At 41.6% G+C, this 22,656-nt stretch overlaps 1 protein-coding gene across 3 annotated transcripts in view; it reads right to left on the reverse strand.

Moving 5' to 3' along the window:
* Window positions 1–4,703: 4,703 nt before the first annotated feature.
* The window catches only part of LOC111962357 (guanine nucleotide-binding protein G(o) subunit alpha), a 145,390-nt gene continuing 127,437 nt past the window's right edge, over window positions 4,704–22,656 (reverse strand). Inside the window, exons 5-8 of one of the 3 annotated variants that reach the window (XM_023985399.2) lie at window positions 21,273–21,401; window positions 17,711–17,840; window positions 8,427–8,580; window positions 4,704–7,365 (exon numbers count right to left, since the gene is read on the reverse strand). In XM_023985399.2, the coding sequence (XP_023841167.1) occupies window positions 7,178–7,365; window positions 8,427–8,580; window positions 17,711–17,840; window positions 21,273–21,401 (601 nt within the window). In that variant the 3' untranslated portion in view covers window positions 4,704–7,177. Of the gene's footprint in view, window positions 7,366–8,426; window positions 8,581–9,687; window positions 12,517–13,074; window positions 13,229–17,710; window positions 17,841–21,272; window positions 21,402–22,656 lie in introns of those variants that run through there. The other 2 variants (XM_023985401.2, XM_023985400.1) reach the window with 2 other exon arrangements.

Genomic DNA, 22,656 nt, shown 5'->3' on the forward strand with positions numbered 1-22,656 from the left:
TGTGTGTAGTCTGTCTCATGGATGGGGTGTGTGTGTATGAGGCAGTCAGCCTCATGCATGGTGTGTGTAGCCTATGTGTACCACCCTGGGCTGAGCCGACTCCCTCTATCCCCTGCCCAGCAGAGATGTCAGCTAGCAGCAGGCAGGGAGACGGACGGAGGGGAAGTGATCCTTTCATCCCCTCTCACCTCCCTCCTCACAGCTATTTCACTGAATATGGGCCTCCATCACACACTCACCACAGGAGATTAGTGGCACCTTAATTAGGGAGGATGGGCTGGTGGTAATTGATTCCATTCCATTTACTCCATTCCAGACATTATTATGAGTCTTCCTCCCCTGAGCAGCCTCCACTGACACTCACACACTCAATCTATCAGATGAGTCACAACCCAAAAATAATAGATAGAAGGTGTAATAGATAGAAGGTGTAGAAGGTGTGCTTATCCAACCTAGTTTAAGCTTGTGGAATGATTGGTAGTTATGTTTAGAGCTGTTATGGTGACCATATTACCTCCACATCGGCGGTCACGAGTCATGACTGCAGTCAAATTCCAAGTGACCGTTTAGTCACACTAATTAGGCTTCTCCAAGCTCTGTTGCTGCTGATGGTCATTAGTAGCCTACCAAACTTGCTAACTGCCTGGTACTCAGCACTCTATTGCCCCTCTAATCACTCTGACATCAATGCAAATATAATAAAAAATCGAATCAAACATGAGTCGAATCATGAGTTCATATTACGCAACATTTCTATAGGCTGTGCAATTGCGTAAAACAACAGCATTTTGATGGCCTCTATTAAAAGAGGAGGATCCCATCAGCTTTCTATAGGCTAGACCTAGTATATTTATTTTTCAACTTTCCTAATATTAAGCACATTGCTTATATTTACAACATGAGTATAGCCTACCTGGCTGGAATGAATTAAACCACAGGGAAAAGCCTCCTCCATTCGCTATTTAAGTGCATAGATGACATGTATTTTTTTCCCGTTGCCCCTGTTTCTATACAGGTGCATGATAATGGTCATTTCTAAATCAAAACTCATTTTACACATATATTATTTAGCATATGTAAAGACAAGATTAAAATTAAGAATAGACTGATGGGTGACAATATTAGCCTATCACTTGTGAATGATGCCCAGCATGTGCCGTATAAGGCAAGAAACAGCTCATTCCTTTTTCAAATCAACTTTTTCAAATCATAGTCGCACACCTCATGTAGCCTAGCATATAGGCCTCTATGTTTTGATAAGGTATGTATCACAACTAAGGTGGCCAAATAACTTCTTACATTTAAGCACATTCATTAGCTTTACAACATGTGTAGTGCTTAACTGGCATACATAGGCGGCGTGTGAGTTTCAAGTTTGGGGAAGATAATTTTCACCATACAAATGCACCTTCATAATAAAGCATTACATGCATAATCACATTTGTGGTCACTTTGAGAGTGGTGTTTCCCCCTATGATTGCATTTTGGAACATTTGTGTGTATAGCCTACTGCTGTGTGCGCATTCCTGCGCTTATAATGTGAAGAAATAGCCTAATAGTTTATCAACATTTTAAGCTAAACATTCTGATTTGTTGCATAAGCCTCATTGCTTTTAAACGTTTTTTTGATGTGAGTGGTTGTATTAATTTGGGATCTATTGCATCYCACAACTGTCCCAGACTATGTTTGGAATATTTATTTATTGCACAGGACAAGTTGACCAAAAGAATAGGTCAGCTTTTGTACTATGGGGGATAGGATATTGACATACTGTAGGCTAGTGCTTTAGCTGTTTGTTAGGCCTACTCATCTTGTTGGCTGACGAAAAGACAACGTGGACAGTTCTTCTAACACRTTCAATATGTGCCTCGGAATTCAATAAGGACTTACACAGTTACATCCCTGRTGTGTCTGTCTTCATTTGCAGCCCACTTCGGAGCTGTGATGCCCGTGAGAAGGACCAGATCAGGTGATGGGCATTAGTTAATAAGAATTGAGATATGTGAGTGAGAGGTGCTTTGGAGCATGGTGATTGGCAGCCTGGAGAAGGGAGTTATAATTATTATATTCAGCCCAAGGGCACAATGGCCACTTCGGCTGCAAAAGGCATAGATTTTTTTAGGGYGCTTAACGGCCACTCAAGAGGGATGCCGCCAGGAAATTCTAGGCCTGGTGAGAATATTATCAAGTGCTTGTCAAATTGTGAATGACAGACTGATGAAGTGTGTGCAGCCTGCACAAGAAACAAAGCAGAGCTCATGCCTTTCATGCAACTTTTTTCAAATCATCATTAGAGTCGCATCATGCAGCCTTAGAATGTATTAAAAATCTAAACATATAGCGTTTGTAGCACAACTAAAGTTGCATAAATAAAACTCTAAATTAAGCATATCAGAGGACCTGTTTCTTTGTTAACCACTCAACACAGAATAGCCGCATGTGCACACTCCCTCAGAATTTTTTKGGAGAAAATATCCTTTATATTTTATTCAGCTATGTTCAATTGTATTCTTTAGACTATACAATTATATAAAATAATGCCACGGAATTCTAAGCAAATCATGTCTGCTAAATGACCTAGAGTAGCACACAGCCATTTGGCATAGCCAGATCAGGACCTAGCATAAGGATAACTCAGAGTATGCTATTCTGTTCTGAAATAGACTCAATTTTCTTCATATCGTGTTTCTTTAAATCTGTCTAAAATAAATAATGGATTTATTGTGAAGGTGTAGGCTATATTACATGGATTTATTAGACTTTTTTTAAAATGTAGATGTTCCAAAGGTCTGCATCAGTGGCTTGTAGGCTATGCGTGGACGCCAGGGGATGCTAAACGTGTTTATGTTAATTAAAGGTCAATTAACATGAGACCAGCAGTTATTTGCTTGACAGTCATGGCTGACAAAATGTAATGACCGCCACAGCACTAGTTATGTTGTTTCGTGCATTCTTACTTACCTCCCTTGCTTAGTTTCACGGTGTTGTTTATCTTATTAGCAGTTTGTCAAGTGCCGGAAGGTTTCAAGTGCTAGAAGGTGTCAGGTGCCAGAGGACAGTGTAATAGATAGAAAGTGTCAGGTGCCAGAGGACAGTGTAATAGATAGAAGGTGTCAGGTGCCAGAGGACAGTGTAATAGATAGAAGGTGTCAGGTGCCAGAGGACAGTTTAATAGATAGAAGGTGTCAGGTGCCAGAGGACAGTTAATAGATAGAAGTGTCAGTGCCAGAGGACAGTGTAATAGATAGAAGGTGTTCAGGTGCCAGAGGACAGTGTAATAGATAGAAGGTGTTCAGGTGCCAGAGGACAGTGTAATGATAGAAGGTGTCAGGTGCCAGAGGACAGTGTAATAGATAGGTGTTCAGGTGCCAGAGGACAGTGTAATAGATAGAAGGTGTCAGGTGCCAGAGGACAGTGTAATAGATAGGTGTCAGGTGCCAGAGGACCAGTGTAATAGATAGGGTGTCGGGTGCCAGAGGACAGTGTAATAGATAGGTGTCAGGTGCCAGAGGACAGTGTAATAGATAGAAGGTGTCAGGTGCCAGAGGACAGTGTAATAGATAAAAGGTTAATTATGAGTGACAATAAGAATCAGAAGGCCCCAAGTTGTAGTCATGAAAACTGTGGCTTTTAATGTAAACACTACATTCGATTGGTATTCCAGCACGAACATCCCACATGAAAGAACAACCATTCACTAAAGAGGAGGGAGAAAAAGCAGCACGGAAAAGCATTTACTGGGATAAAAAATGGAGGAAAAAGGAGGGGATCAAAGGAAAAAGAATGCCAAACTGGTATATGTATCAATACACAGTATTCTTTAAAAACATTTAAATCAAGAAGGCAGATAGGGAGGAGAGATACATCTTTCCAAATCTATGTGTGAAGTGAGAGCTGTGCTTTTCTATGCAGACCTGGAAGGTGTTTGAGTACAATTCCCCCAAAATAAAAGAAAGCGCATGAATCTGTACAGCCGCGTACACACCCCACCCTTAACAGCAATGGGGCAGGACGTGCTCCAAAGTGGTTCTTCCAAAATAAAAAAAATAGATATTATATATATATATAAGTCAGGCTAAGTAAAGACACTGTAATGCAGGGAGAACAGGCAGAAATAATCAGTACAGTTCAAAAACATCAGTAAGTCAGTAAAAACGGTTCAAGTGTGGATCACGGGAACCCTTGCCAAACATTTTTTTTAAAAGGGGGAGAGAGAAAAAAAATTCTGTAGCTACAAAGCACAAGAAATATACTTTAATAATATTACAGAATCATCATTATCATTGATATTGTAATTATAATCATCATCATTTTCTGCATTGTTATTATTGTCATAATCATACTTTTTTGTAAATGTTTTCTTCAATAGTTCCACATTGTAAAGATTTTAGAACCCAAGGATCTACATCTTTCTACCAAGACACACAGTCCAATGACCCTTGACCTCAAATCTCCACATTACTGGTAAGGACTGGCCACACCCAGTCCATACACCCAGTCCATACACCCAGTCCATACACCCAGTCCATACACCCAGTCCATACACACCGTCCATATGATGGTTGTCTCTTTATGTCGTGGTTGTCTTTTTCTTTCGTTTTTTTCTCCTTTCGTTTTTCCATTTCTTTTACCTTTTTTGTGAATTTTGTAGGATTTTTTCTCAACATTTTCTATGTGATGCGTTTAACTCTCTTTTTTTAAATTATTATTATTTTTTTTACAAAGGCTGAAGGGTTGCTCATGCTATTTGTGTCAGGAGGCGTGACGGGAGACACCACTACCCAGCTAATGGCCAACCCAAAACAATTAAACGAGAGGTGAGAGAGGTGGGTGCTAGAAAAAGATGAGTGGAGGAATAAAGTACAAGGTGTGTGGTGAGTGCAGAGGTGGTGTGTGGGACAGMCGATAAATAAATAAATTAATAAATGATCATAAAAAAGTAGAAGTTCCTTACATGATCATGTTAATAGGTATTCATTACAGTAACAAAGTGTTCCTAGGACTATCTCCAAACCTGTCATTCTCCTGGGGTTGGCAYTGATATGACACTTTTCAGATATCCGGTTCAGAGGCTTTGGGCCACACGCTGTGACTCCCCGCTCCAAAATCCACACAGCCAATGGCAAAGGCCCACCGGAGTGACAGGAAGGGATGGGTGGAAAAAGRGCGCATCAATCCTGGGTGTTTCCTTTTAACTAAATGATCAAATAGCTGAACAGAACTTCTAGGATTACCATGAAAACCCAGTCTGGTACAAAAGAAAGAAACTGATATTGACTGTCGTACTCATGACCATCATACCTATCATAGCCATTGTTAGAGCTAGGACAGTTTTCAGCATAATTACAACAGTAATATACTCAGGCAAATGTGTACAGGTCACCCATGGACTGATATTCATGTAATAAATATAGACATGATAAACAAAAACATAGAAAATTACAAAAACATGGTTGTTTTGTTAAAAACAAAAAGACACAGTCGGGAAGGGGAAAAAACAAACATTAAACGAGTTCTCAACTTTGTTCTAGAATTTTAAAGGCTGGGTTTCTATAAGAAATCAGTTCTGTTGGCAGCTCTTCGAAGACAAACTAAAACCAATGGGGCCATACTTGCGAACATTAGAACATTTACATTTAAATCCACACCAGTCAATTAAAATCGTTGATGTAGTTGCATGTGATAGAACGCTACTTGTTAGCTTTTCCCATTAGATAACCTGGCATATTTAGCCCTATGCTAACACCACCAGCTGGACATGATTATTTCCTGTAACAAATTCTGTATCAGCCAATTACCAATGTTGACATAGTTGGACGTGACCAAACACTTTTTCATGAGAGCATCCTTAACAGAAGTCACACGTTGATCTGCTAATCAAAGCTATTAAAACACACACAAAAGTTCAATTGGACAGATAGCTGTTGTGATCTTGGCTTCTGGTAATTTTCGTTGTTTGCATCAAGTTTGAAAAGCCACACCTCCTTTAGCCRCCTTTCCTTCCAGTTCTCTGCTGCCAATGACTGGAACGAATTGCAAAAATCGCTGAAGTTGGAGACTTATATCTCCCCCTCTAACTTTAAGCATCAGCTATCTGAGCAGCTTACAGATCACTCATCCCCATATTGTTTTTATAGACTTTTTTTTGCTCTTTTGCACACCAGTATTTCTACTTGCACATCATCATCTGCACATCTATCACTCCAGTGTTAATTTGCTAAATTGTAATTACTTCGCTACTATTGGCCTATTTATTGCCTTACCTCCTTACTCCATTTGCACACACTGTATATAGATTTTTCTATTGTTATTGACTGTACGTTTGTTTATGTGTAACTCTGTGTTGTTGTTTTTTGTCGCACTGCTTTGCTTCATCTTGGCCAGGTCGCAGTTATAAATGAGAACTTGTTCTCAACTGGCCTACCTGGTTAAATAAAGGTGCATTAATTTTTTTATTTTTTTAAATGATGAATTAGTGTTCTACATAGGCCTAACATACCATACCAAATAGGTTTAAAATATCCCTCTGGTGGCCAGGGTTCACCTATTTCAAGAAATGCCATTGGTTGGTGGATAAAAAGTGTAATATCTTCGTGGAATTTGTTATACAGAATAATCAGTCAGCTGGTGAGGTTAGGATAGGGCTAAAATGTGCCAGGTTATTTGATGAGACAATGATACTAATCAACGATATTAATTGGCTGATGCACATTTTGAGACGGGAGAAACAGTTTAAAGGTAAACTGTTTCTAATGTTTGCAAGTATGGCCCTTATATACAGTACCAGTCAAAAGTTTGGACACACCTACTCATTCAAGGGTTTTTCTTTATTTGTACTAGTTGAGAGAAGGCCAAGAGTGTGCAAAGCTGTCAACAAGGCAAAGGGTGGCTACTTTGAAGAATCTAAAACATATTTTGATTTGTTTAACACTTTTTTGGTTTCTACATGATTCCATATGTGTTATTTCATAGTTTGATGTCTTCACTATTATTCTACAATGTAGAAAATAGTAAAAATAAAGAAAAACCCTTGAATGAGTAGGTGTGTCCAAACCTTTGACTGGTACTGTATATATATTTATATATACGTATGCCTATTTCAAAATTTCATTATTTACCAAGTTGCATTTTCAATTAGAATAATTTCCAGAGGTGAGGCGAGGGGGCGGTCAGGGCTCAGTACAAACCACAGCCTCGCAGGTTGTTGGCGATGATGATGTCAGTGACGGCGTCAAACACYACCTGGATGTTCCCTGTATCCGTGGCACACGTCAGGTGACAGTAGATCTCCTTATTAGGCGAGCGGTTCTTGCTCTCAAATTGTGCTTGGATGTAGGCAGCTGCATCATCATAGGTGTTAGAACCTGTAATGGAGGTAATGGATAGAGTAAAAGAGAGGAAAGGAAGAGGGAGAAAGGAGGAAAGACAGAACAGAGAGAAAGGTAACAGTGAAAGAGTAAGAACTAAGCTGAAGGAGCTTTTAGGGCCTGAATTCATTCCATTCAATATGTTTTTACATTCTGCTACATAAATATATTAACATAACAAACATAACTATGCAGATGTTGGATATTAGTTTGAGCCAGTTTGCTACAGAAGGATCCTGCAGCAACAGGAAATGTGAATTATGTGGATTATAATTAATGGACATAATTAATGGACGTCCAAGTCTGAAATTTCAAACTTCAGAAGCCTTTTTAAACCTCAACTACACTACAAGTATTTTTTATTTCCTGCAACAGGGCGATCAAATTAAGATCTTACATCTGTAGTTAGCTCTATTGCAAAAATCACAATACTCTATTGAGAGAACCCATGTGACTTTAGTTACCATGAGAATACAACAGTCCCATTGGCTTAGCTTTGTGTCAGATGTAGAGGCTGCAGAATAACGTTCACTTCTACAGTGTTTATTTATTWATTATTTATTGCACTGCATTTCCCAGTCGTCRCTGGCCGTCATTGTAAATAAGAATCTGTTCCTTAAATTGAGTCGTCTGGATAAATAAAGGCCAAATAAAATATATAAAAGTGTCCCCTGCAGCTCTCTAAGCAGGGAAAGGAAAGGGWATGGTGTCTGTCTGTCTGTGCCTGAGCAGACAGGGACGGAGACAGCCCTCACTGACCATCCCTTCTCCATGACTGCTCAAGTGTGGCGCTACTTTTATTCTCTCTTAGGCTATGGTTGACCATCTCACCTTGTCAGACAGGGGAGGGAGGGGGGGCAAGGGGGGGTTAGAGAAACTATATATTTGTATTCCCCTCTGTTGAATATACCACAATGTCAACTCCTTTTAAGATCACATAGTCAAGACCTAGGTGGATTTTTGCAGACTCAACTGCAGGGTTTCAGCTAGCAGATACGATTTGGCAATTCTTACATTTACAAAAGGTACAAAAGTGTCCATTAAGTTACAAATCTTACCGGTATACTCAGGGAAACAGATACTCAAGGCAGATTTCTTGATCTTTTCGGCAAACAGATCTTTCTTGTTGAGGAAGAGAATGATGGAAGTGTCAATGAAGAATTTGTTGTTACAGATGGAATCGAACAGCATAAGAGACTCGTGCATGCGATTCTGCAGTGGAGAGAAAAGGAGGAAGAGAGAAAGGAGGAYAGAAGCAGAGGGAGGAAGAGAGGTAGGGAGGGAGAGAGAAACAGATCATGAGGAAAGGTTAGCATCAGAGCAATAAAAACCAAGCTGGAATAGTTGAACCAAGCTTCATGACTTGAGGACAGTAGAGAGAGAGCCTCCCAAAGCACTCGGACAGGACAGACTGCTAAGTAGGAGAAGAAAGGGTTTCTAATGAAACTTTGTTGAACCAATCCGAACAATTGAGCTCTGCGATAAAGAACATTGAATGGCTAGAATCAGACATAATGAGATGCTTCTAGGAGACAGCTAGCAGCTGCTGTGCTCAGTGTCTGTGTGTCTGACAATGACTCAGGTGATAAACAGGGGGCAGGGGAGAGAGAGAGACAGGACCAGACCAATCATCCCTTCACAGTTCTCATCAACATGCATACAGAGAGAGATAGAGAAAGAGGATGGAGAGACATAGTGAAATATTGTGTGTCTGTAAGAGTGTGTGTTGTGGTACTGAGAGAGGTGTTGTGTGTTAGTGTAAAGTGTGTGTGAGTGTGCTGTGCAACGGGCAGTAGTTTGTCTCTCATAGTCCCCTGGGCTCTGTACTGCAGGCGGTGACACGCTCATAATTAGTTCAGTAGCATCCCATTGGGCAAGGGAGGATCAAGAGTGGAGAGAGAGAGTCGGAGGAGAGAGAGAGAGAGAGAGAGAGAGAGAGAGAGAGAGAGAGAGAGAGAGAGAGAGAGAGAGAGAGAGAGAGAGGAGAGAGAGAGAGAGAAAGGAGAGAGAGAGAGAGAGAGAGAGAGATGAGAAGAGAGAGAGAGAGAGAGAGAGAGAGAGAGAGAAAGAGAGAGAGAGAGAGAGAGAGAGAGAGAGAGAGAGAGGAGAAGAGAGAAGAGACTCACTGCACAGCACATACACAAACTTGATCATCATCCAACTTGAATCAAGCCCATGACCTCTATTGAAATCATTCCCTTTTCCAGGGTAAACATGACGCAGAGAGAGTGCCATGAGTCATAAAGAAGCAGGCACTTGGCCTGGGAGAGAGCGACAGAGGGAGAGAGAGAAAAAAAAGAGAGCGAGGGAGGGTCAGACAGAGTTTCATGTGGTGCTTTATTATTTCCTTGATATAAATACACCCTTCAATAAATAATCATAACAGTGAAAGAGACGAATGAGCAAACAATAATTACATCAGTGAGACACAAACAACACCTACTAGAGAACAGGCACTAAATCATACYATGACGTACTGTACTGTCAGCATCCTAGTGCTGCTTGTGGGTTGGTGGCTTGGTACGGTTTGGACGGACACTGCATTTTCAAATGAACAACAATTAAATTTCCTCATAGGGGTTGTGGTAAGCTCCAGAGAATAGTCTCCAATGTATTCCTCCCATGCTGATGCAGAGGCAGTCTTTGTGTAACACAGGGTGAAATGCATTCAGGGAAAGAATTCTCCTTTTCAAAAGTTATATTGTTGTGCCGATTGTTTTATTATTTATGGCTGCARYTGAAATATTGGTATGTTTTGCCTGCTGTGATTGGAAGTACCTTGGTGTGTGTATGTGTTTTGTATGTGTGTGCGCTTGCCTGGGACTGACACACTGGGTACTGGGAGAGCCTGACAGCTAATCAACTGTATTACAGCTCCTGTACATCACGTGAACCATCTCCACCAAGGCAAAGTGCAGACGTGGTAAACTAATCTCTATTACATCAGAGGACCACACTACTGTGTATTCTCTCTCCCTCTCTCTCTCCCTCTCCCTCTCTCTCTCTCTCCGGGCCACATATTGTACCTCCCATCCGTTTCTCTCCAGCAGACACACTTACCAATCTGTCTCTTTACCTTGGCCCTAAAACTCCATCAGCCTCACTGCTGTGCACATAAACTCTATTACCCAGCGTTCTCTCTGCCTGCCGTTCGCTGATCTTATTACCCTTCATTCCCTGGACCAAGGACACAGGCTTTATAGGCCATCAGTCAGGTGTAAGGCCAAGCTATACGATGAGCAGAGAGACCATCTGGGTGGGTGCTCTGGGACACACACACATGCCCTGCTAGACTTCTGATGGCTTCCATCTTAGTTTAGCCTCTGGTATAGAAAACTCCAGCTGTGACTCTGACTGCCGACACCGCAGCAAGGACAAGCTTTTTATTCATCATAAAATGTGGCACACCAACACTGTCTCAACAGATTTGGCACAGAATGAGATTTCTTCTCCCCATGAGAACTCAGAGACCATGTCCTGTTGTGGAGCCRCAGTGGCTGTCAGAGTCACCTGACACACAAGAGGCTGCACCTGCCAGCTAAGGCTGCCCTACCCCCACTCACCCAGCACCTGCATGGGTGTGACAAATTAGTGATTTCGAAGAGAGCTTCTACAGCCATGACAAGAGCACAGCTAAAGGAGGAGGACGGAATCAAACCTCAGGGAGCAGGGTTTTATTTGGCAAGAAACCAACAGGTTTTCCCCCTTCTTGGAGTGGTTTGGCATTATCTGGCATACGACAGGGAGGGTGTTGTGACATTTGGTGTCCTCCCTGAGGTTCTGTGTAATGAGGAATGGAACAGCTGTTTCCTGGATAACCTCATCCTACACACGCTCTCTCTTACAGTATACTACAAACAGATACTAACTTATTTGACCTCACACACACACATTAAATACCTACTGCTTATCCTATTGACGCTCCCATTAAGAATATAGCATTGGCACCGGTAAGGCAAATTAGGCCAGGCCAATCACCATCAATGTAAGTCAAACAACTCCCAGTGCTTGATTGAGACTGCTGAGGCACCTAAACCTCAACAAGAAAATCTGAACTAAATATGACGGGTGAATATTTCTAYAGCTCTAACTCAACAGGCAGTGACTTTTATGAAGATTACCACTGCTACCAATTTCCATTATAAATGGGCTACAATTAGTTACGCAAATACACTGTACGGTTTGGGTAAATGTACCCTTCAGTGAGACCAGAGCTCAAAACATCTTTGGCTGTACTTTCAAATCTTACACATTTCACACCGAATCATTGAATCGTACAAATATTAGACAATAGCCAAAAAAGCCATCCAATACAAAAATCTTAGAACCCACATGACATATAAGCGGAACAACAAATAATATTTAAACCMAAAAAAATCCTGAAATTCACATTATTTACACGGTAACATCTTCCACTAGCCACAAACACATCTCCAACTCTTCAACTCCAATTCCCACTTCAAAGTGTTTCACAAAACTGTCCAGGCACAAATTCCTCTCATATCAGATGACTACTACTCAATAAGCAAAAGAGATACTTTGTTGGTAAAGATGAGCAGTTTTCCGTGTAAACTGTATATTATTGTTTATGGTGGTGACCCAATTCCAGTTAGGCAATCATTACTGTTGTGTAACATTGTGTAAGTGTTTTAGTAAAACAATGCAGCATATTGCCAAACATACAGAAATAATCTACCACTAAAATGACTTTTGTATCAAATTGTCAAAATGTATATTCTTTATCAAACTAAACTAATTGTTCCATTCAAGAGTCCTCTCTTTTTCCTGTCTTCACCTCTCCTTGTGATGTGCAAAGCCTGAGGCCTAAAATACAGCTATCTCTCTTTCTACAACTGAATTAAAATGTTTTATTATATAAACAAATCTAAAACCATAAAAGACTGAGGGAAAAGTGGAGAAAAAGKGTCTATCCAGGGACACACTGGGCCTATCCTCTGGGTTAATACAGGCCACAACCACGCAGGTTGTTGGCGATGATGACATCGGTGACAGCGTCAAACACAAACTGGATGTTGTTGGTGTCGGTGGCACAGGTGATGTGGGCATACACTTCCTTTTGGAGGGACTTGTTCCTGCTCTCGTACTGAGACTGTATGTGGCCCACCGCCTCCATGAAGGTGTCCGTGCCTGCAGAAAGGTGTGAAAAAGCAGGAGAAAAAGGAAATGGAGAAAATATATGGCCCAAGACAGGATGTGGAAAGGAAGTCGGTTAATAAAAGAAAGAAGAAGTAGAAAGATGAAAATAAAAGGGGAAGATAAGCAGACAAAAAAAGAAAAAGATATAAGGACAAGAACAGACACAAAACAATGTTTTTTTCAAATATTACACACCCAATGTAAAACCTAGTGCTTGTCTAAGTGACTTGATTATCCTGTAACTGCGTAGGGAGGCCTTGGTTTACACAGCGAGTACAGCAGGCTAGCCAGACTCCTTGGCTGCTCTGCACTATAAGCCCTAAGATGATAACATGGAGTCATGCCAGGTAAGGGATGAGTAAATGAGAAGAGAATAATAAGACAGAATCCTCTTCTCCAGTTCTGATTCCGAAAGCTAATCATCCCTCTTCAAGCCTTTCTACACATTATCCCTCATTACCACACTATCCCTTCTTCTAGTTGTCCTTCCTGCTGCTACTCCATCCCTCTGTTCTCCTAGCCCAATAGCCTCCACTCTTCATCAATTACCTGTGTACTCCGGGAAGCAGATACTAAGGGGAGATTTCTTAATTTTCTGCTCGAATATGTCCTTCTTGTTGAGAAATAGAATGATGGAGGTGTCTGTGAACCATTTGTTGTTACAGATRCTGTSGAACAGCTTCATAGACTCATGCATGCGGTTCTGTGGGTAGAGAAAACAACGTCAGTCAGTCTGCTGTGTGGCTCTCTTTCTAACTACGTCACACGCACACAAAATAAGAGAAACAAGTGAAGAAAGGAAACTACAAAGCAGAACAGAAACTAAACTTKAAATGCCCCTTACAGGAGTTAAAGCGTAACTGTATATGAGCCACTTCCCCCGAGATCCAAGAACATTCTAAAATAAAGTGTCTACAGTATTTCATTATCATGGTCCTATTTGCCACAGTGTCATGGTAATATGTTAAGTATGACAAGTATGCAGCATCCTGGGAGGGTAGCCTTGTTCATGCACAATGTTATTAGGTACGTAGCCTTGGTCTAGGACAAACCCTGTGTGCTTCTCTCTAGAACAGGGATGAGAGGGCATGCAAATACATTTCTAGACAATTGATACGTAATTTCACCAGGGTGTTTGTAGAGTTGGAAGCAGACACTCTCTCTGGTGTGAGTGAATTGTTGCCTTGTTCTCAATAACAGTGGAAAAGACAAAGAACAAAGTCACGAATGCTCCTTTACAGCCAATCACATTCCACTTAGAGCAGCAGAGAGGGCTCGCACAACCCAATCAGATTAAATAGAGCAGAGGAAAAAGCCAATCATAATCTGTTGATAGAACAAGATGATTCACAGAGACTGTTCTTGTAGTGTTAGTAATTCTTAGAAAATGTAAGAGAGAGAAAGAGAAGAGATAGGAAAACTAATGACCATAGTTTAGCATTTATCTCATCAGTTGATTGAGCCTCTGACAAGTAACTCTGAGAACAAGGCAACACATACTACAGTAYAGACAGTGTCATATCATCCTCACAGTGCAAGTCACAGGCACTCACAGGTAAATACACACAGATACATAGAGTACATACATACTATATACACACAGAATCACATCACAGCCAGAAGGAGTGCTGCTTTTAACTCTTTCCAGATGATTTTGGACTCTTTGTCCTTGTTTAAGGTTTCATACCTGTACACATGTTTGGTGGGAGGGCCCTCTGTGGAACCAGGTGGGTTTTTAGCATTTGGCGATTGGTTAGAGAGGACAGCCGGTGGCGAGAGATGACAGGAGAGGAGCTGAGACGAGAAGACGTTGAAGGAGAGACGAGAGCTGCTGGGGGGGCTCAGTGGAGCAGAGATGGACATGCACAAGGGCCCAACTCATCTCCCCCCTCTTAAACACACACACGTGCACGCTCGCACAAGCAGAAACGCACCCACAGTCATGTGCCAGCACGCACACACACACCCCCCCCAACGATGAAAGGAGAAAACTGTAGAGCAGGCAGGAAGGACCGAAACCAAACCTTGCAGTTACATTTATTGAACAGGATTGCTGTAGAAACATATTTTTGATGCCCTGCTGTGCACGTCTTTGAGTGGGTGCCAGTACTTGCATGAAGGGGAAAAACAGGGAAAGGAAGCCAGATAGAGGGAGCAAGAAATTAATGCAAATGTGTGTGTGTGTGTGTGTGTGTGTGTGTGTGTGTGTGGTGTGTTGTGTGGTGTGTGTGTTGTGTGTGTGGTGTGTGTGTGTGTGTGTGTGTGTGTGTGTGTGTGTGTGTGTGTGTGTGTGTGTGTACGTGCTGATACACACATGCGGCATGTGTTTATAGGAGTCCAGGAGTAAACAAACATGACTTTGATTTAGGAGCCCGTCAACCTGTTAGAAGCATAGTTCAATAGAGCCATTGTTCCTTCCTTGTTTGGTTTATCATGTCTGTTAAATCAGTCTGTACTGAATTAAAGGAATTGCCTTCTATTCTAAAACATTTTGTTGTATTTTCAAATAGGATTATCCTGAAATATTACATAGAAATTATATAGAAATATTTCTAAAATAAACCCAGCTGCTTTTGGAAATGGCAGTAGAATAAATGTGATGAGGCTTTTAAACAGGCCTGGGAGAGATTATACTGGATGTTAGAGTTGTATATCGCACATATAGGCCCCCGAAAACACTGTTCACGCACTGCCATTGGCCATGGGGGTGCTCAGGGATGCTCACTAACTAAGCAACTGTATGGAAATCAACTCATTTGCCTGGGCATTAACACCAGCTGATACAACCASAGGTTATGGTAGAGAACTGGTTGGAACCAGATGGGAAGCGTGACTGCTGTGTTTGCATAGAGAGAAATACAGTAACTACGTGGTCTAATCTAATGCTGTGTTATGTAAAGCTCCTCACATATTTTTGCKTAACAAAAAACGAATCCAAAATGAATCTACACTTGCATGTAAACGGTCATATCAATGTAAGTCACTGTACATCAGCAATGTGTTTCAGAGCAGAGATAAACCTGAGGATCCATAGATAAAAGGCCTGGTAATGGTAATTGTGAACCCTTAATTTCAACATGAGTAGCAGGAAACTGGTACACTGGCGTACCACACCTCCCCGCAGCCCTAGCTATGCCCTTTTAGTGTAAGAGCTGTTTGAAAAGATTGACTGAAATTTCAGCCTGTGTTAGTGGGATGGAGTTATGACCTGCCTGTTGACATCACCAGGCAGTAAATTAGTAGACCAATAAGAAAGAGAGTTCCAAACCTCTCTGCCAATAATAGCTAGTTTTCAGTTTCCCCCTTCCCACTCAGACCAGTCCCAGACAGTTCTAGCTAAATGTGTAGAATAGCAAGAAGTTAGCCGTTTTCATTGCTCAGACCTCGCTAAACGGCGTTACGCCACTGGATGTGTACTGTACATACAGCGCCTTGCAAAAGTATTCATCCCCCTTGGCGTTTTCCTATGTTGTTGCATTACAACCTGTAATTTAAATKGATTTTTATTTGGAKTTCATGCAATGGACATGCAGAAAGTAGTCCAAATTGGTGAAGTGAAATTTWAAAAAGTTACTTAAAAAATAATAATATGAAAAGTGGTGAGTGCATATGTATTCACCCCCTCTGCCATGAAGCCCCTAAATARGATCTGGTGCAACCAATTACCTTCAGAAGTCACATAATTAGCTAAATAAAGTCCACCTGTGTGCAATCTAAGTGTCACATGATCTGTCACATGATCTCAGTATATATACACMTGTTCTGAAAGGCCCCAGAGTCTGTAACACCACTAAGCAAGCGACACTATGAAGACCAAGGAGCTCTCCAAACAGGTCAGGGACAAAGTTGTGGAGAAGTACAGATCAGGGTTGGGTTATAAAAAAAGAAAGAAACTTTGAACATCCCACGGAGCAACATTAAATCTATTATTAAAAAATTGAAAGAATAGGGCACCACAACAAACCTGCCAAGAGAGGGCCGCCCACCAAAACTCACGGACYWGGCAAGGAGGGCATTAATCAGAGAGGCAACAAAGAGACCAAAGATAACCCTGAAGGAGCTGCAAAGCTCCACAGCGGAGATTGAAGTATCTGTCCATAGGACCACTTTAAGCCGCACACTCCACAGAGCTGGGCTTTACGGAAGAGTGGCCAGAAAAAAAGCCATTGCTTGAAGAAAAAAATAAGCAAACAAGTTTGGTGTTCGCCAGGAGGCGTGTGGGTGACTCCCCAAACATATGGAAGAAGGAACTCTGGTCAGATGAGACTAAAATGGAGTTTTATGGCCATCAAGGAAAATGCTATGTCTGGCGAAAACCCAACACCTCATCACCCAGAGAACACCATCCTACAGTGAAGCATGGTGGTGGCAGCAACATGCTGTGGGGATGTTTTTCATCGGCAGGGACTGGGAAACTGGTCAAAATTGAAGGAATGATGGATGGCGCTAAATACAGGGAAATTCTTGAGGGAAACCTGTTTCAGTCWTTCAGAGATTTGAGACTGGAACGGAGGTTCACCTTCCAGCAGGACAATGACCCTAAGCATAMTGCTAAAGCAACACTTGAGTGGTTTAAGGGAAAACATTTAAATGTCTTGGAATGGCCTAGTCAAAGCCCAGACCTCAATCCAATTGAGAATCTGTGGTATGACTTAAAGATTGCTGTATACCAGCGGAACCCATCCTACTTGAAGGAGCTGGAGCAGTTTTGCCTTGAAGAATGGGCAAAAATCCCAGTGGCTAGATGTGCCGAGCTTATAGAGACATGCCCCAAGAGACTTGCAGGTGTAATTGCTGCAAAAGGTGTATCTACAAAGTATTGACTTTGGAGTGAATAGTTATCCATAAATGTTCTGTTTTGTTGTCTTATTTCTTGTTTGTTTCACTAGAAAAAATATTTTGCATCTTCAAAGTGGTAGGCATGTTGTGTAAATCAAATGATACAAACCTATAAAAATACATTTTAAWTCCAGGTTGTAAGAAAACAAAATAGGAAAAATGCCAAGGGGGTGAATACTTTCGCAAGGCACTGTAGCCCCGGTGTAGGAAACTGTTGTTCATTATGTTGATGTATTCAACAAAGGAAACATACATGACTCAAATTAAAAGGAATTTACTGTGTTGTATTGTAGAGTGTTTTATGGAGATATAGACACAATTAATTAAGTGTGTGTGTGTGACTCACCGTGGTTTCGTCTTCATGCAGCACCTGGTCGTACCCACTCAGTGCCACACAGAAGATAATGGCTGTCACGTCCTCAAAGCAGTGGATCCATTTCTTCCTCTCCGACCTCTGACCTCCCACATCAAACAGCCTATGGAACACACACCATCCATTACAGGTGCACAGMAAAACCAAAAGCAACCACTCAGAGGATCACATACTGTAGTATAAAGTATACAGTGTCAGTACAATATCTACCACATACAGTCAGTCTGACATAGCAAAAACACATTGGTATGGCATATCTCTACGGTATTCATTTTGAAATTGCTTATAGTTTTTGAGTAACATAGCTACTGTAATTTTCCCATTGAGGTTAGGCTCATGCACAGATTTCCAACCCCTCCCTACATYTGAAGAACAATGGATTTCAAAGGGTTTGCTGCCACAGGCCAGCAAACAGAAGGCTGTAGAGGTCTCTGTGCTGTAGATACAGCATTTCAGGTCAGGGGCAGGGCACACCCACAACTGCTGGGGTTACTGGAACAGGTCTGGGAAAGGACAACAGTCCAGTACCACTAGACTAGAACATTCTTCAGTACCGGAACACTACATTAGCTCTCGCAAAAAGCCTGTCAGAGAGCAAGTTTTAGGATCAGAAATGAATGGAACATCACAGCCTGACAGTCCTGCAGCCTCTCTATGCACACCACTGTTTATTACATATTATATTAAAGGCCCAGTGCAGTCAAAAACGTGATTTYCCTGTGTTTTCTATATATTTCCACACTGAGGTTGGAATAATACTGTGAAATTGTGAAAATTATGATAATGCCCTTTTAGTGTAAGAGCTGTTTGAAAAGACGGCCTGAAATTTCAGCCTGTTTTGGCATGATAGATATTTTGTCCTGCCTGTTGACATCACCACGCAGTAAATTAAATTAAGTTAATAGACCAATAAGAGAGCTCCAAACCTCTCTGCCAATAACAGCTAGTTTTCAGTTTTCAGTTTAGACCACTCCTAGAAATCCAAGCAAAATTATTGCTTGAGAAATTGAAAACAATCATAGTAAGGTACTTAATTGTTACCCAGAAATGATTTAATATTGAGATAAAAATGGCTGAATTGGACCTTTAACACATTATTTTCATAATGTATTTTTTGTTCTCAATCAGCTGACTGAGTCAGAGAAGGAGATGAACAAAGAGCTGCTTTGTGCTAGCAGGCCTTCAGGCAGACAAGGAGGAAGGCCGCTGTGTGAGTAGCAGAGGAAAAATACAAGCTCTCTGTTTTGTGATAGAAAAACAACTGATAACATGACCATGTTGAACGAAGCTAAATGGAAAGGAAAGTGGGATACCTAGTCAGTTGTACAACTGATTGCATTCAACTGAAATGTGTCTTCCGCATTTAACCCAACCCCTCTGAATCAGAGAGGTGCGGGGGGCTGCCTTAATAGACAATCACGTCTTCGGCGCCCGGGAAACAGTGGGTTAACTGCCTTGCTCAGGGGCAGAACAACAGATTTTTACCTTGTCAAAAAACAAGCAGAATTGGGGATTTTTATTGCACATCCCGCTTTTTCAATGTACATCCCACTTTAAAAAAGAATGAGTAATATAATGAATTGGTAGCACTAGATYTTACAGTGCATTAAATACCACAAAATATCCAGGTAATACTTAATGATTTAAACTTAAAATAGTATGTCTTCAGGTTTGGCAGTTCTAGAATAATTAACTAGAGCTTATAATTTAAATGTAGATTCAGTCACAGCTCCTTTTCTCCCAGCGCTCTGTGCTGATCCCAGCGCTCATTCATTTAAAAAAATAAAATGTTAATTGCCATGGTACAATAATGAGAAAAAAACATTAATCTAGGGTACAATCCATGTATGACACATCATAATCACCATTTAACCACACATACTGTAGCTACAGAAGAACCAGGTCTCAGAGGATTTCGTATCATTCTGTATGTAAATCCAGGACACTYCATTTAGTATGATATGYTATGTTTCGTATGGTATGTATTAATTTGGGGATGTCCATCACCCATTTCGTATGATATTGCGAATTACAATTCATATTATTTGTTCCGAATTTGCAAAATATGTTCYGAATTTGCTAAATGTACAATATGTTATGAATTTGCAAAACGTATGATATGTTATGAATTCTAGCTAGGTGGCTAATGTTTGCAAGCTGGCTAACGTTAGCTAGGCWAGGGGTTAGGAGTTAGGTTTAAGGTTAAGTTTAGGAGTTATGTTAAAGAGGTAAGGTTAGGGTTAAGGGAAGGGTTAGCTAACATGCTAAGTAGTTGCAAAGTAGCTAAAAAGTAGTAAGTAGTTGAAAAGTTGCTGGGTTGGCGCCCCCCCTTGGGTTGTGCCGTGGCGGAGATCTTTGTGGGCTATACTCGGYCTTGTCTCAGGATGGTAAGTTGGTGGTTGAAGATATCCCTCTAGTGGTGTGGGGGCTGTGCTTTGGGGTTATATCCTGCCTGTTTGGCCCTGTCYGGGGGTATCATCGGATGGGGCCACAGTGTCTCCTGACCCCTCCTGTCTCAGCTTCCAGTATTTATGCTGCAGTAGTTTATGTGTCGGGGGGCTAGGGTCAGTTTGTTATATCTGGAGTACTTCTCCTGTCTTATCCGGTGTCCTGTGTGAATTTAAGTATGCTCTCTCTAATTCTCTCTTTCTCTCTTTCTTTCTCTCTCTCGGAGAACCTGAGCCCTAGGACCATGCCTCAGGACTACCTGGCATGATGACTCCTTGCTGTCCCCAGTCCACCTGGCCATGCTGCTGCTCCAGTTTCAACTGTTCTATGGAACCCTGACCTGTTCACCGGACGTGCTACCTGTCCCAGACCTGCTGTTTTCAACTCTCTAGAGACAGCAGGAGCGGTTGAGATACTCTTAATGATCGGCTATGAAAAGCCAACTGACATTTACTCCTGAGGTGCTGACCTGTTGCACCCTCGACAACTCCTGTGATTATTATTATTTGACCATGCTGGTCACTTATGAACATTTGAACATCTTGGCCATGTTCTGTTATAATCTCCACCCGGCACAGTCAGAAGAGGACTGGCCACCCCTCATAGCCTGGTTCCTCTCTAGGTTTCTTCCTAGATTTGGGACCTTTCTAGGGAGTTTTTCCTAGCCACCGTGCTTCTACACCTGCATTGCTTGCTGTTTGGGGTTTTAGGCTGGGTTTCTGTACAGCACTTTGAGATATCAGCTGATGTAAGAAGGGTTATATAATTWTTTWTKWTTTKATTTGAAATTTGATTTAATTAGCTTACAAAAGTTTCCCGTGATGAGATTCAAGCTTGCAACTTTTGGGTTGGTAGACATTCGCGTTATACGCCCACCCAACCACCCTACTTTTGTTTTTGACTTAAGTTTTTGTTTTTGACAAAATTTTTGACTTAGTCTATGAGACTAGCCGTCTAGTCATGGTTCCATGAAAAGGTCAATGTAAATGCAGCATAACCAGTTGGAATATATATTAAAAATAATCATTAAGTAGTTAGAATAGAGAGATATTTGAGGAGGTAGAGGAGCACTGAGCCAGTGTCTTACCTGAAGTGCAGGTTCTTGAAGACGAAGTGAGTTTCTACAATGCCAGTGGTCTTGACTCGGGTTCTGAGGATGTCCTGCTCTGTGGGCTGGTAGTCAGGTGCACCGATCCGGTCTAAACTGTCTAGGTAGCTGAGGAGAGACAGAGGCCAGTTAGGATCAATCCATTGGACTAAACTGTAAGGGATATCATAAGGTGAATGCACCAATTTGTAAGTCGCTCTGGATAAGAGCGTCTGCTAAATGACTTAAATGTAAATGTAAGGACTGAAACAGGGCCTCTGTGTAATTCTGGGTCTGTAATTACACACTGGTTTTCATTGCACCACAGAACTAAATTAAATGATTCAAATCATTGATTGGAGAGACAGTAGTCTGGCCTATTACACCGAGGACTAGATAAGGGACKGACAAAAAAGATTATAATGACAACCTAACATTGGAATCTGAAGGGCTGGAACAGTGCACTCCAGTTACGAGGCCAATAATGGACATTTTGGACAGGAAATATCAAAGATGGGTCTATTGCTCAAAATATAGCACAACGTCAGCTAGAGCAGCTGGGATTGCTTAGGACTGGGTGCAAATCTACTGCTCCACATGCAGGATAAGGGGAAATAGACAAGGATGACAAACCAGGAAAAACAAGTTGTAACTCCCTCCGTGTGGAGAGAGGATCATAAATCACACCCAAGACTAACCAACAGTCAGCACCCAGTAATGTGGTAGAGGATCATCACACCCAAGACTAACCAACAGTCAGCACCCAGTAATGTGGGTGTGATGAACCTCTACCACATTACTGGGTGCTGACTGTTGGTTATCTTGGGTGTGATGAACCTCTACCACATTACTGGGTGCTGACTGTGGTTAGTCTTGGTGTGATGATCCTCTACCACATTACTGGGTGCTGACTGTTGGTTAGTCTTGGGTGTGATGATCCTCTACCACTTACTGGGTGCTGACTGTTGGTTAGTCTTGGGTGTGATGAATCTCTACCACATTACTGGGTGCTGACTGTTGGTTAGTCTTGGGTGTGATGATCCTCTACCACATTACTGGGTGCTGACTGTTGGTTAGTCTTGGGTGTGATGATCCTCTACACATTACTGGGTGCTGACTGTTGGTTAGTCTTGTGTGATGATCTCTACCACATTACTGGTGCTGACTGTTGGTTAGTCTTGTGTGTGATGTCCTCTACCACATTACTGGTGCTGACTGTTGGTTGTCTTGTGTGTGATGATCCTCTACCACATTACTGGTGCTGACTGTTGGTTAGTCTTGGGTGTGATGAACTCTACCACATTACTGGGTGCTGACTGTTGGTTAGTCTGGGTGTGATGAATTCTACCACATTACTGGGTGCTGACTGTTGTTAGTCTTGGGT

Source organism: Salvelinus sp. IW2-2015, linkage group LG4q.1:29 (genome assembly GCF_002910315.2).
Source record: "Salvelinus sp. IW2-2015 linkage group LG4q.1:29, ASM291031v2, whole genome shotgun sequence".
Classification (NCBI taxonomy): Eukaryota; Metazoa; Chordata; class Actinopteri; order Salmoniformes; family Salmonidae; genus Salvelinus; species Salvelinus sp. IW2-2015.